The sequence below is a fragment of the Zootoca vivipara genome, chromosome 6 (genome assembly GCF_963506605.1).
Source record: "Zootoca vivipara chromosome 6, rZooViv1.1, whole genome shotgun sequence".
Taxonomy (NCBI): domain Eukaryota; kingdom Metazoa; phylum Chordata; class Lepidosauria; order Squamata; family Lacertidae; genus Zootoca; species Zootoca vivipara.
Window position 1 is genome coordinate 69,511,666 of NC_083281.1, and position 15,368 is coordinate 69,527,033.

Sequence of the window (15,368 nt, forward strand, 5' to 3'; positions counted from 1 at the left end):
CCTCAAGCAATCCCACCAGCCCTCTTTTGCTGATTTGGAATTATCTTGCAGAAGACCTTGATGGTGCCACCCATTTCCCACTTGCCTAATCAAATACTTCCTCAGACTCACCTGAACCAGAACTTTTTTTTGTATGGGGGCGGGGAGCCCCTGCTTTGCTAGTGCACTGAGCACATGCTTGATCTGTCTGTTGGGTAATCCAGCACCACTTATTCCAGCCAGACCACCGGTCCCTCTAGCTCAGTATTGCCTAAATTAGGTGGTTCTCCCTCCTCCCCCAGTCCATTACAAACTAAGTGGGATGTCTTAGCCTTGTGATTTTGCATCAGCCACTCAGGTAATTGCAGGCCCAGGTTATCAGTGGTCAAAACATTTCATCTTATGAATAGGCTGGTGAAATAGGGCGTTTCGAAAGAAGGACCTGCTATATGTGTTAGAATTAGAAAGGCTTACAGTGTAATCCTAAAGCATGTTTGCTCAGAAGTAGGGATGGGTGAATATGTCAGTTTTTCTCTGTTTCTTGCTTTTACCACCTTGAATACAGTTGAATTCACATTTCCACATCAGTTTGCAAAAATAAAGCCCCCCCCCCAAAAAACCCTCATCAGCAACTGAGTGTGTTTCTCCAAAACATACGTTTTTTAGCATGCAGTTTTGCCTAGCACAACATATATCAGGGTGTTATTTTCACTAATTGTTAAAACACACTTTATCCCCAGTGTAAGCATGTTTGTACACATTACTTGGGTAGAGAACTGCACTGGAAAATTCAGAGAAGTGTGAATGTCAAATGATGGCGGCATTTCTGTTCACATCTTGTTCTGGGAAAAGTGTGAATGAAGCAACTTCACCTTTCAAAGCAAACTGTTGCTTTGATCCTCTGCCAAATATGGCCACCGCAAATAGACAAGGAAAGGACCTGAATCCAGTCTAATCCTATGCACTGGATGTGTGCTTGTTGACTCAACGATGGGAGGATGACTGCCACTCCCTGGCTGTACTGCCATGCCCCATACCCCAACTGTCCATTAGCTGGGAATAAAGTACAGTGGTACCTCGCAAGACGAATGCCCTGCAAGACGAATTATTCGCAAGACGAATGTGTCTTGCGATCTGATGGTGACTCGCAAGACAAATTCGTTTTGCGAAAAATTCGTCTTGCGGATCGCGGTTTCCCATAGGAATGCATTGAAATTTAATTAATGCGTTCCTATGGGCAAAAAAAGAAATTTCAATGCATTCCTATGGGAAACTGTGATTTGCAAGGCGAATTTTTCGCAAAGCGAATTGACTCGCGGAACGAATTAAATTTGTCTTGCGAGGCACCACTGTAATTCTATTGCAAACCCAGTCTGCTCATCACTCAATCCGAGCACCTGGCTCCAGGTTTAGGAGGGCCTTTGGAAAAGGCACCCTCCATGATGACAAGATTCCCTGTCTGAAACCCCAGAGAGCTGTAAACAATAGTGAGCTAGATGAACTAATAGTCTGACTCAGTGTAAGTCAGCTTTCTATGTTCCTATGCAATTAGAATTGAAAGTGAGGCTGTGCACACTCGACCCAAATTTTGAGCCAGGACAGACTCAAACAGACCTGTATCACACGTGGCTTTTAATTGGGGTTTTTTCCCCCTCCAAAGGCAGGCGAATCAGCTGTCATGCAAACACACGCTATATACTAGTTTTTTAAAAAAAACCTGAACTACCTCTGAGTTTCAGTGTGATAATTTATTTATTTCCAACACACACAAAAAACTACAGCTAATGATACATTATTGGCTCTGTAGCTTGCGGCTTCAAAGAAGGCACCTTGAGGCTTCAAAGCTTTATTTTTCTCCAACAGCAAAAGGAAACATGATTAATTTTTAAAGTAGCAAAAGTCCCTAATGGCACAGTTCTAGGATTCCTGGGTGACTGCACCAGGGGCCATGCAGTATTTCAGACCTTCACCTTGGATAAAGTTGATAGAGAGGAGGAGAGAGCTGTTAATGGCTACTACTAGCCACAATTCCAGTTGCTGGAAACCACAGGAGGGGAGAGAAGGCTCTTGTGGTCAGGTCCTGCTTGTGGGTTTTCCTCCTGAGGCATCTGGTTGGCAACTGTGAGAGCAGGACACAGGACTAGATGGGCTGCTGGCCTGATCCAGCAGGCTCTTCTTATGTTCTTTGAGAAGTTTTTTCTGTTTCTCATATACTAGAACCAGGGAACCATCCAATAAAGTCGAACATATACTTACTGGATCACCTTATCCCATTCCCATTCCGTGTTTGCAAGAACTTTATTATTTAGCATGGCAGCGCACCTAACTCGATCTCAGGACGCAAGGGAGAAACATGCTAAGAGGAAGGCACGCTTGGCAAATCCACACCATGATCAACTCCCACCTGGAAACCAATGTCCCCACTGTGGAAGGGCATGTGGATCCAGAATTGGCCCCCACAGTCACTTACGGACCCATTGTTAAATCGTGCTTATGGAAGACAATCTTACTCGGCTACGAGTGATCGCCAAAGAAGAAGAAGATGATACTTCAGAACTCCCTGCCTCTTGATATCAAGCAGGCGTCTTCGCTGTACTCTTTTCCGTGCCTGCTTAAATAATAATAATTCATTTAGACGACCCTAGCCAGATGCTTAGAAAGCAGAAGTGAATATTAGTATTTTGCTATTTTAACTTTATGCTTTAAAAGTATTGTTGTAATTTTTACTTGATTTTAAAAAATCTTTTTGTAAACCCCTTTGAGGTTTTACAATCTAGCGGTGTATAAATTTTATGAAATAAATACATGAACATTGGAAGATTCAGGGTAGACAAAAGAAAATGGCTTTTTTTCCCGTCTTCCTTCCAGATAGCAACAAGTTAATCTGTGGAACTCACTTCCATGAGATGTAGCAATGACCATTAGACAAATTAATGGAGGGCTATCAATAGCTACTAATCACAGTGGCAGTGAGTAGCACCTTGAGCATCAATGTGAGATGCTGATGAAGAACAGGTAGCCATCCCTATATATGTTGTTGTGGGTTTAGGGTGGGGTGGGGTCACTGTGGATGATGCCCTGAGCCAGGGGCATACCCAGGATCAAAACTAGGGGTGGGAGGGGTGGGGCCACAAAGTGGGAATGTGGGCTAGGCTACGGAGCCCAGGTGAAACTGACTCCGTCACGCTCTCTGGTTCCCCGCTGTGCTTGGCCTTGCTGGAGGGCGCGACGGGGAGCTGGAGGGAGGGCGCGGCGCGGTGGGTGGGAACGCCGAACTCGCACTCCGCCAGGCTGTGCTCCGCCTCCGCCCACCAGCCCCGCCGGGAGCACCGCTCTCGCCCACGGCTGTGCCGGCCCTGCCCCCCCCGCCCCACGCTGGGTATGCCCATGCACTGAGCCCCTTCCAGTTCTTGGGATCCCTTAACTGAGTGGGTTGAAGCTTGTCAAACCTTTTCCAAGTCTACAATACAGTGGTACCTCTACTTACGAATAACTCTACTTACGAATGCTTCTACTTACGAATAGAGTTCCATCCGCCATCTTGGATGCGGTTTTTATAGGGTTGCTTCTACTTACGATTTTTTTCTCCCAATGCATTCCTATGTGATTCAACTTACAATTTTTTTCGACATACAAATGTGCATTCGGAACGCATTAAATTCGTAAGTAGAGGTACCACTGTATTAAGCTTGGCCAGCTAGTTAAGCACCACCATTAGCATTACAAAAGAAGGTGCTCTGTGTCATAGAACAAATGACTGTTGCCAGTTCCCCCCCCCCCCCCCATGTGTGAGTGTGCCTGTGGATTTGGACGTCTGGGGATGTCTCTGATGCACGCAGCTCACATGGTAAAGTGTTTCATTGCGCAGTGTGAACGGCCTCTCCCATAATAACAGTGAGCTTCATTCAAGCCAACAAAATTCTGTTGTGAGCTCCATTTAACCAGAGACATCTAAACCAGGACGATCCCCTTGTCAGCATTATTCAGTTAGGACGCCAGATAGATCAGCACTACACCTACACACACACACACAAGCAGCTACCGCAGGGCAGGACTGCTGCAAGCACTGGCTGATCCTAGTAGTCACAAGTGGTCAACTTCCAGTGAACATACATGTGGCTCTCACGAGTCAACATGAGGCCTGAAATGGACGTATCCACAGCAGCCAGAGCGATGATAATGATGTAGAAAGGCAGAGGCTCATCAAACCATTGGAAACACTATTCTGAGATTGGTTTGAGGAACAGAGGATAAGAGTGTCACAATCTCCAGTTGCAACGGGAAAAGTCATCGATCCAAACAGATTTAAGATATTCCCCACGTTACCCCCCAAAAAAGGGGTGGTGGGTGGTGGGGAGAGGTCTGTTTAACCACACTCAATTTCACATCAGACCCTAGTTTTCATACTTGATTTCACCTCTAAGCTCGTTGGTGATGTAGCTCGTCAGCATGCAGAGCAGCTGGTCTTGGATGGCTCTGTTGCCCATGACCAGGGCTATGAGCTGCGCTGTATCGGTCCAGTCTAAATTCCCAATGATGGCGTAGGCGTTGTCATACAGCCGCTGCTGCTCCGCGGGAGGCAGTTCCAGGATGATCTGAGGGATGGGCTGAAACTGCCCAGAGGTCATCCAGGCACCAAGCAAGCCCCCAACAGCACCCCCTAGGAAAGCAGCACAGAAATGAATTTTAAGCCACACATTGCTCACCAATGCCAAACACCCCCATGTGGCAAATCATGTGCAGACGCACAGAATCTAGGGTGGAAACCTCCTGATGGGGATGAAGGCTTTAGGGTGTTTTGTTTCACATATTGTGTCAGGGGTTCTTGCGACTACTCTAGAGTAATGACGCTCCGCATGCTTGTCTTTAAACAGTTTTTATTAGTGCAGTCTATTTACAGTGAGACAGGTGTGTAAAACCTCCAACGATGCAGAATCCGGCACTGCCCCCCCCCCCCACGTGATCTTCTCCAACATAGGAGTCTCGGGACAGTGAATCTCCTCCCTTTCTTTCTCCTGCGTAATTCCGGAACCGGAGGAAAGGGTCTACGCTCCATGCCAGGCATCCCCAAACTGCGGCCCTCCAGATGTTTTGGCCTACAACTCCCATGATCCCTAGCTAACAGGACCAATGGTCAGGGATGATGGGAATTGTAGTCCAAAACATCTGGAGGGCCGAAGTTTGGGGATGCCTGCTCCATGCTTTCCTTTTCTCCCTTCTCACCCTCTCTTTCCTCCCTCCTGTGTAGCCGGGGCTCTCCCATGCTGCTGGAGCCCTGGCCCTCTCTCTCCACTTCCTGACTGGCCTCCTCAGAGCCCTCACTTCCATCACTGCTTGGGGAGGAGCTACTTCTGATGCAAGGGGGAGGTTCTCTGTACTTTCTCCCCCTTACATCCTGGTTGCTGTTGCATTTTGGTGGTATATTATTAAGGTTGGGAGTCATCCCCATTGACCTTGATAGGCCTTATTTTCGAGTACGGTAGACATGGTTAGGGTTGTGCTATGGATTTATTGTTGCTACCCCATCTTGCAGGGCTGGTTTTTTGTTTCCCGTTTTTGAGCAAAATCAGGATATTAACATTCTAATTTGCTTGTTCCCCAAAGTGGGCAGTACCATGCCCTCCCCCAGGAATTGGTAAGAGGCAAGTGCAGGGCAGGGCTGGAAGAGTAAAAGACTATCAGACTTGGAAGAGCTGGTATCGCTGGACCAAAGGCATGAACTTTGTTGAATTAACCAAAAACAATTAGTTTCAATTGGATTTTGAATAAATGTGCAATTCCTTGTTGCTGTTTTGAATTTTATAGTGCCATGCAAACCACCATGGAGCCATGTTGGGTTACGGGGCCGGAAAAAGTTTGGTAACTGCTAGCTCTAAAGAAGAACAGCAAGGTAGTTTCGACAGACCCTCTGCTAGAAAGAGAGCCTGACTTACCGACGGCTATCCCAGGTGGGCCTCCCACCAGGCCTCCCAAGAAAGCAGTTGCCCCAGCCACGATCGCTCCTCGCCCCGAATGCTTGAAGGCCGCCCTCATTCTCCGCTCTTCAGACACATGGCATAGGAGCTGCATGACGTCATTCAGGCTGACAGGCATCTTGCGTAGCTCACACCTTGAAAGCATACGGAAAGGTACAACACCTTAACAGAAATGCGAGAGAACCTGACTCAGGCTCAAGGGTCGCATCCCACCACGAGCAACTTTCTTCTGGGCGGGGGTGCACCCCAATGGTGGGTGGGGTGTAGTGGACGTGACTCAGACCTCTGTACAGCAGGCAGCAGGCAACTGTGAAAAAAGTATACCCATGCTTCCATCCAAGCAAGCAAAGAGGCGCTGTCGTATATTTAAAAAAATACGCACACACAAAAACAGACATCAATTAACCAGTGTGAAAGGATGTTTTCTTAATTGCCACGCTTGCTGGGGCTAATGGGAGCTATAGTTCTGCGATATCTGGAGGGCCAAAGGTTTCCTATACTCAATGTAGGAGGTCCACCACACCTCTAATTAAAAGCAATCCTGGGTAACAAAGCTGACTATTATTATTATTATTATTATTATTATTATTATTATTATTATTATTATATTTTGCCTTTTCCGCAAATAGGGACCCAAGGCACCTTACAGAGAAAAATGGAAATACACAAGTAAGATAGAAAAGATAATCATTAATAGTAATTAAACATCAAGACAATCAATATACTATCAAAACAAACATCTATTAAAAATACAGGCAACAATAAAAACATAACAGCACCAGACCTTTCTAAAAACAGTCAGCTCCTAAAGGCCTGTTGCAATAAATCCACCTTCACCTGGCAGTGAAAGGGCAACAAGGAGAGAGCCAGTCTAACATCTTTAGGAAGGGAGTCCCAAAGTCTGGGAGCAGCCACCAAGAAGGCCCTCTGCCACGTCCTCTCTCATCCCTGCTGAAGACCTCAGAGAGAGATTATCTGTCGGAAGAGCAACAGTTTGGACAAAACACTTGGCCATGGTTGAGTTGTCCCACAGATGTTCAGACAAACCATGGCTAGTGTCTCCCAGATTTGCCTTGCTTCCCAGCTACTCTTGCCTTGTGCCTTTTTGTTTTGGGGTAGGGTGGGGTGGTCAAACGAATCACAATAAAGGAAAGCCCCTAGGTTTACGTGCATTACCGAACCACAGTTATAACAAACCAAGGTTCCTAAGTCAACAACAAACCATGGCTCCAGATCACCATTTGTTAGCAGTAAAGAAACCATCATCTTCACATATAACATCACACCATGATTTAGTGTTGTGGGGAAACCAGGCCAGCGTATACAGCACTGGGGTAGGTAAACCAATGGTCTGCGAGACCAAGCAGATTTACTTGCAAGCAAGTCAATGGGCTTTACTTCCTGGGGGGGAAGCTTCATTGTCATCTCAAGTCTCCAGCTCTCATGACTGCAGAAGCGGTAGTGGTAGGGGAACTAAAAATTCTCAGAATCAGAGTTCTGATCTGTTCCTGCTTTTGCAGACAGAGCATACATTTCATGGTTTCATCATTCTCATTGCAATCCAAAAACTCCCAGCTTGCAAAAAACAAACAAACCCCTTAGACTTCGTGGGATTGATGCCCTTACATAAAAAGATTGCTGCACGGGCATGATGCATAATAACGCACAGAAGTGATCTCACCCCCAAACCACAGGAGACTACTGCGATTCGAAGATCTGCTCTGAAACCCAGCCACACCTACGGTCCTTCATAGCGGATTCAGATTCCTTTGATTTTTGCAGGGATCAAGAGCCCACCAGTTGCCTGCATATTGCGGGGTTTCCCCCCTAGTTTGATAGAAACCGCTCTGGCTTCCTTCTTATTCGCCCCGCCAGAGATTTTGCATGAGCCACGCTGCCTGTCAAAACTACCATGCCCGGGGCTTCTGTCGTTCAGCCCCCGTCCTCCCCTTCCAAATGGCAGGCAAGGATCTTTCTTTGCATTACGAGAAATCTCGGCTTTAACAAGTCCCTCCCTGCATTTCTGTCCACAGCCTCCAGCAGCGGACAGACAACTGGCCACGCACTGTTAGCTACGGTCTTTCTGTTGTCATCAGCGGGGCCAAAACAAGAGAAATCCGTAGTGCCTAGCCGTGATTTTCATACAAACAGATCTGATCGTTTAGAATCGCTGCGCGCTTCATGCGAAGGAGGGTCCTAGTCGACGCAAGCTGCTAGTCCGCAAGCCTAAACTCTCACTTACCTGACAGGAAGCCCTTTTAACCAGCCTGGAAAGGCTTGCCCTGGAAACCCGTTAGTCCTTGAGAATGTGCTTTAATTTTTGGACTACAATTCCCAGCACGCACGGCCGTGAGCGAGGGGTGACGGGAAATGTAGTCGGCGCCTTTGCAAAGCGGCCTCGGAGGGGATGGGGAGCCCCTTCCGTCCAGCCCCGGGAGGCAAACGGGGCGCTTTCCTCGAGTCTCTCCGGCCCCACCCCCTTTGCAAACTCCTGCTCTCCGCCCCGGGGCCATGCAATTCGTTCCCGGATCCGGAAGCTTTCCTCCCTCGGCCCGGGGCTGCGCGCACAACTCCGCCTCGACTTAGCCGGGTCGCCGAGGTCGCTCCCGCCCAGCCGCAGGTTCCGTGGGGGCATCACAGAGGGCGGATCTGGGCCTCGCTTTGCGTCCCGCACAGCCGCGGTTCCAGCCGAGCTTGCTCAAGTTTCCGGAATGTAGGCGGATCTGGGGCACGGAAGTTCCAGCTGCAAACTATATGGCTCGCGTGTCTTTCCCCCGCGCCGCTGTCAGAGCTCCTGTGCTTGCAACAGCTGTCTTTTAACATAATAGGCAGGCGTTCTGCAGGAGGAGAGCTTTGCGGCTGCGCCTCCTGACTCCCCGTGTGCCAAAGGCGCCGGAGCTCTGCCGGAAGAAGCGGGAAGCTTTTGCGGAGAAAGATATTAAATCTGTCCGCTTTCCACGCGCGCCTCCTTCCTCGTTTTTCCTTGGAAATGCTTAGGGTGGACGTCTCCCCCGCCCCTGGAAAATAATAATACTTTATTATAGATAGGCTATTTATTCAATAAGTATATTAGCTTTAAATATTAAAAATGTTAAGTATATTAACACACACATATAAGTGTTGTTGTTTTTAATGCCTTGCCCACCCTTTATCAGCAAACCCAGGGGGAATTCGCGACAATTTAAAATCCAATATGAATAAACGTGTTTCCATTTGTTTTCATCCTTTAAAAGCGTCTCTCCTCCTGCCTTCCCAAGCAACTCGAATTTCATGCTAAACTCTCTCTGCTTAGGCTTATATATCATAGTAAGTACTGTATCTAGCAACCTTCCACATGCATGATCTCATTGATCCTTAAAACGGCCCTGCTAGGTACGCACACATTACCATTGTTGTTATATCACAAGGATCAGGAGCTGCTGAGAGACAAGGGTTTCATAGAATCAGAGAGTTGTTGGAAGGGACCTTGAGTCCAACTCCTGCTGCTTAAATGCAGAATCTATTATGTGACCTGGAGTCTGCTGGCCTGATGCCCCCCTGCAGATGTACAGTAGTTGGGTCACTTCGCATACAAAAAACCAAGGATGTTGATGAATTTTGTTGGGGAGGGGATCAGAACAGCAGGAGGTGAAAGGTTGCCTCTGAAGTTGCTTTTATTGTATTGCATAAACAGCCCCATCTGGCGGTTGCATTAAAATTTAGCCCTGTAACATGCCCAGCAGTGTTTAGCTAGTGGAAACTCTCTTAAGGACACTTGAAGATCAGTCTGCATGTGGTCATGGGAGGCTTGTATCTCCAAATACAGCTGTCCTCCAGTAACAACGAGGATGTGATGGAAAGTACAGGCAATGGACAGGAGTATTCCTTCCTCTTGGTGCTCTTACACTTCACTGTCCCCGAGTCAAGCTCACCTTGGGCATCAGAGCATCACTAGGGCATCACCCACAGTGTTGTTTAATGACCATAGGATATTTCCCGTGCCTTCATTGTCCATATGATGCTCTCCTCCAAAAAGCTGCCTTCCTACACTTTCTACCTCCGCAGTCCATATTGTTGGGGTAGTATCCCTGATATAAGAAAACCTGGATTGCGGGAGGTGGGGAGCGTAGCAAGGAGGAGAGCATCAGATGAACCACAGAGAATGAATGGAGGTACAGGAAGCTCCCTAGTCACATTAAGTGGCATTATGGATGAGCTCTGGAAGAGTGATGGGGGGATAGATGGCAGGTGAGAAAAGCACATGCTTGTGAACCTCTTTTGTGCTTTAGGTTGCATCCACTGCCTGCCCATCCTGGTTTATGCTTGCCTGGGGCATTTGAAGGCACAAGTATCCCATCATATACTGTATATGAATTTCAGGATTTTTATCCCCCCCCCTTTCTAACTTACCAGTATACATTGCTGCCTTACTGAAGTTTTTAATTATTTTTGTATAGATATTTATCACTTTTAACTTTATTGTATTTTACGTTGTAAGCCACCTGCATATATTTTATGAATGTGTGGCTCATAAATATTCAAATAAACAAAAAAAAATTAAAACAAATTGGCTACATACACATTAGTGACTTAAACCATCACAAGGTTGTCTGACCTTCCCAGCTGCTTTTCAATTCATATTTGCACATCACAGGAGGTGTGGGGATATCTTCATCTTATGTGCATTACCTGTTTGGTTTATGTGTGACTGCAGCTTCCCCCTGCAACAACCCCTCCTATTCATTAAACTGTCATCTGCACATGTGCAATGGCTGTCTCACCTGCCAGTGTGGTGTAGTGGTTAAGAGCGGTAGACTCGTAATCTGGGGAACCGGGTTCGCGTCTCCGCTCCTCCACATGCAGCTGCTGGGTGACCTTGGGCTAGTCACACTTCTCTGAAGTCTCTCAGCCCCACCCACCTCACAGGGTGTCTGTTGTGGGGGAGGAGGGGAAAGGAGATTGTTAGCCGCTTTGAGACTCCTTCGGGTAGTGATAAAGCGGAATATCAAATCCAAACTCTTCTTCTTCTCACATGTGTCTTGCTCAGCTTAATTTAAGGTTAACAGATTTTTTTCCAAAGAATCCGGGGGCACTTTTTTTTTAAAAAAAGAGAGAGAAATATATATATATATTTTTAAAAATTAAGAAGTAATATCTTCTCTTCTGTGGTCTCCTCTGTCATGTGGCCTTCCTCTGGGCCCCGGCCTTATTTTATCTGCTGTGGAGTAGGCTTGGGTCGGGCCTGGGGACGGCCACATGGCCTTGCCCTCTCGGTGCTCTCCTACCTCTCTTCCTCAGTAGCAGTGGCGGCAGCAGTGCGGCAAGGTCGGGGCTCCCCTCTTTTTTTTCCTTCCTCTTTCTCTCTCTTCCTTCTCCTTCTCCTCCTTCTCCCTGCATCAGCTTTGGGGTTTTTACTGGCCCTGGAGCGCTGCTGGGCAGTTGGCCAGGTGGCCGGGCGCAATCACTCCCAGCTCAATTTGGATCATGGGGGTGGGTCAGCGGTAGAGCCTCGGTGGCATGGTGCGCCAGGGCGCCGGGCCGGCAGGCAGGGCGCTGCGCGGCGAAGGCGCGCGGAAACCATGCTGCGCCCTGCGAGGGCGGGGGTGCCGGAGCGATCTCCGCCCCTCAGCGCCAGGGCGCTGACCTGCTCGAGACTGCCCTGGCGCCAGGCGTCCCCGGTTCCCCCTTGGCAGTGGTGGTAGCAGTGGCCCGGAGCCAGCCTGGTAGTGCAGTTCACTCTGGCTGGCTTCAGGAGCTGCTCGCTGCTGTGGCGCCTGCCATTTTGCCTCGCTGGAAGTCCTCATATGATGTGTCTTTGTGCCGTTGAACCAATCATGCAACATTCATTTCCTACTAATAAATCTACAATACTTAAAATATAAATCTAGGGACATTAAATGAAATCCGGGGACATTCTGGGGACGGATTTTGTCCAGGGACAGATTTGTAAATCTGGGGGTTGTCCCCAGGAAACGGGGACATCTGGTAACTATAGCTTAACTGTACAGTGAGTATGGCTTGTGTTTTTCAATTGGAGGAAGACTGGTTTCCCAAGAAACTGCAGGATAGATATGGACTGTGTCTAATGGCATGTGTACTAGGCTTCAATCGCCAGCAGTGGGAGCACACTGGCACCAAAGCGAATGGTAACAGCCCTCAAGTGCAGTTGAAGAACCTGCCCCATTTCTTGTGTTGACGTGAGATTCAGTTCCCTCCCCTTTTTTTACATGGAACAGGCAGCAAAATGTTGGGCCTGCCAAGTGCAGCAGAATTTTGGTATACAGCCATTGGAGACTGGCTCATTAGGGCAAATGGGGCACTGCCCCACCAACCACACTGTCTTCAGCCAGCCCCCACCCAGCCTGCCTGCTTACTTCCAATCAGTCCAGTGGGGGTGGCACTGCCTGTCGCCTTCCTCATCTCAGTGTTCCCCTTGTGGAGCTCAGCAGGGAGAAGGCAGATGGGACAGTGTCAGAATGAGTTGGCTCTGCTGGTCACTGGCTCTGGCGCCCTCTACTGTCAGTCTCCCTGCCTCCTGCCCTACCAATCCCAGCGTGTAGGTAGGATATCACATTTTGCATGATTTCCCCATGAAAAACTCCCTGCGTGCAGAACTTCAGAGAGCAGCTCGTCTCAGATCCTTTGCTATGGTTAAGCCATCCATCAACAACCCCCACTCCACCAGAGTTATTTCAGCTTTTTCTCACAGATTTTGCTTTCCCAACCATGATCGCCTCTGCAAACTCTCTCGCTTTTATACCAAGCCTGCCTTTCGAACAGAATTCCCAAACGTGGTATTTAACATCGGACAAATTGCCTACCAAGCCTGCAGTGCTGCCATGGGCCTCCTTTACTATCTCTCAAACGGTAGATGTCTCCCTTTGCTTGTAGCTGTGTGATCTGCCTTGCCTGTGCGCTAGGCAAACATCGCCAGCCAGTATTAATTTTCCTTTCCCATGCTAACATTCCCATCATGCTTTGTAGAGAAATCCACAGGGGAGAGCAGATAACGTTGAGTACAAGCACAGAGAACAGAGCACCATGAAAGCAACAAATTATAAACTCAACCAGAGAGATTTTTATTATTATTATTTGCTGTCTCACTCTGCCCCTTCTTCCCCATCAGTAGGATCACAGGCCTGGTACTTTAGTCAAAGCCTGCATCTTTGCCAGCAGGTTCAAGAGAGGCATCTGTGAGCACTTAGTGATTCCTTTCAAGAGGAGATTCTCATGACAGCAGCAGCAACCAAACAGATTACAGGGGACAAACAGCAGGAGAGAAAAGCCGCTTCACAATAATGCGGCGGAAGACAATGGGGTCGCCGTTCCGGTAGCAAAGCAGTGCAAGGGAGGGGATTGCAGTGAAAAGGGAGCCTGGAACTTGTGCACCTTGGGGGGCTGCGAAATTTGGCAGGACGCGTGTTCCTCTTGCTTGTTGCTCTACCAGTCAAACAATGAGGCCAAACCCCACATGTGTACACTGGCGTGTGTGTGTGTGTATATATATATATATATATATATATATATATATATATATATATACAAAAAATAAATAAATCTGCTACCTAATCACACTGCATGCAAAATCAGGAGAACAAAAGGAGTCTGTGATGCTTCTCTTACCAGTGGGGAGATAATTAAGGATGAATGAAATATTGTTCTGTGGATTTGAAACGAAATTGTTCTTAGGAACAATTCTGTTTGTTTTGTTCGGGGTGAAGTTTCTTCCCCCGCCGCCCCCGCCCCCCTTAGGGTTGTCTGCCTATGTGGAGGGGAAGAATTGCATGGCATTTAAATAAATACCCGACACGATGGCAAACTTTATTTGCATAAACACACAAAACAGGTCCTTCCATTATGATTGCAGGAAAGATTTTTGTCTCTGTCCCAATTCAAAATATTGCAGTCAGTCACTGGAATAGGAAGGAAGGAAGGATGCATTGGGGATATCTTACGGGACCACTCAGCACCGTCTCAGCACCAATCCCTGCCTGGGCACTGAGGCTTTATCATTTGGGGTTTTTTCCTGCTGTTGCCTCTCCCCCCCCCCCCCCGCCCTGCATCCAGCCAGTCCATGAGTTAGGCTGCAAGCACAGAAGCAATGAAGTGGTAAGGAGGCCACTTTGCCTCACCTGTTACCCTCTAAATTCCCAAACAACCACTTTGAAAATGTACCTAAACATTCCATACTTTTTTAAAAAACATGAGTTAATATGGATATGACAACTGTGACTATTATTATGTGACCTTTCAGGCCTGTTTTGCTGTTTATGGTAGGGTGGGCCCACAAACTGACATTTTGGCTTCCCCTTTCCTTGCAGCATCTGATGATGAGATGAATGCAGCTGCGCTGCAACAATTTTACAGCTCTTACAATGCCCACCCTCCCTTTTTAAAAATGGAAATCAAACACACTTCCCCAAGGTACTCAAAGGAATTTTGCCAGCTCACAATAACTCTTGAGTGTGTCAGCTTCTGTGAGGCACATTAAACCACCTGGTTCTGTTTTCTAATTTCTTGGTATCACTAGGGTGTGCTATAGCTCATGAAATCTCACAGAGGTAGCCGTTCTTAATGAGCCATTTTTTTGCCACCTTACCCTGTGCTTTAAATTAGGGGGAATCAACTTCAGTGAAAAAATACCTACATCTGACGCAACGCGTTTTATCAGGAAAAGGAGGAATCTGTATTTATGAGTCTACACAGCATTCGTTTTAGAGTTTTCTAAAATTAAAGCAATTATATATAGCTATAGCAAAGTTCAAAGCACTTTACATTATTCTTCCTAGTGCTTCCCCCCCAAAAAATGTTTAGGGGTACTCTCATTTTCCTACTCATATTAAAATACTGTCCCTCAATGAGGCCAAACTTAGATTCACAAAATGTTTAGGGGTATGAGTACCCGTGTCCCCCCCCCCCGAAAACCCCCACTGATTCTTCCTCTCAAAGGCCTTTGACTCTGAAAGAACAGTACAGTAGCTTACCTAAGGCCTAGTTCTGACTGAGGGGTATAAGATTATAATTATTATTTACTATGATATATATGTCCCATTCCAAGGAACTCAAAGTGGTACAAATGCTCCTTTTATCCTCTCAACAGCCCTGTGAGGTAGGATAGGCTGAGAGACAGTGGCTAGTGAGCTTTGTGGCTGAGTGGGGATTCGAACCCTGGTTTCCCAGGTCCTAGTCCAGCACTCCAACAGGACTACTGCAGCTTTGAACCCATATGCTCTTCCACAGGTTTTCCTCTCTCTTTAAAGCATTCTTTATGCCCATTTAAACGATTCATCAATTACAAACTTTTCTTCAGTTGGGTGGCAGCCCTACTCTACACATACCCAAGTTCTCTTCTCACAAAGAACAAATTTCTGGACTTAATATTCGTGGGAGAAAGCATGGAAACCTGCGGACAGTGATGCTAAAACCAAGAGCAAA

The 15,368-nt window shown here is 47.3% G+C and overlaps 1 protein-coding gene across 1 annotated transcript; it reads right to left on the bottom strand.

Annotated features, from left to right (window-relative positions):
- Nucleotides 1-3,925: 3,925 nt before the first annotated feature.
- Nucleotides 3,926-8,671, bottom strand: LOC118087945 (protein C19orf12 homolog). Its single transcript, XM_035121025.2, has 3 exons — nucleotides 8,197-8,671; nucleotides 5,913-6,088; nucleotides 3,926-4,639 (listed from the first exon to the last, which is right to left on the bottom strand). The coding sequence occupies exons 2-3, from the start codon at nucleotides 6,070-6,072 to the stop codon at nucleotides 4,374-4,376; spliced, it is 426 nt and encodes a 141-aa protein (XP_034976916.1). The 5' UTR covers nucleotides 6,073-6,088; nucleotides 8,197-8,671; the 3' UTR covers nucleotides 3,926-4,373.
- Nucleotides 8,672-15,368: the final 6,697 nt, after the last annotated feature.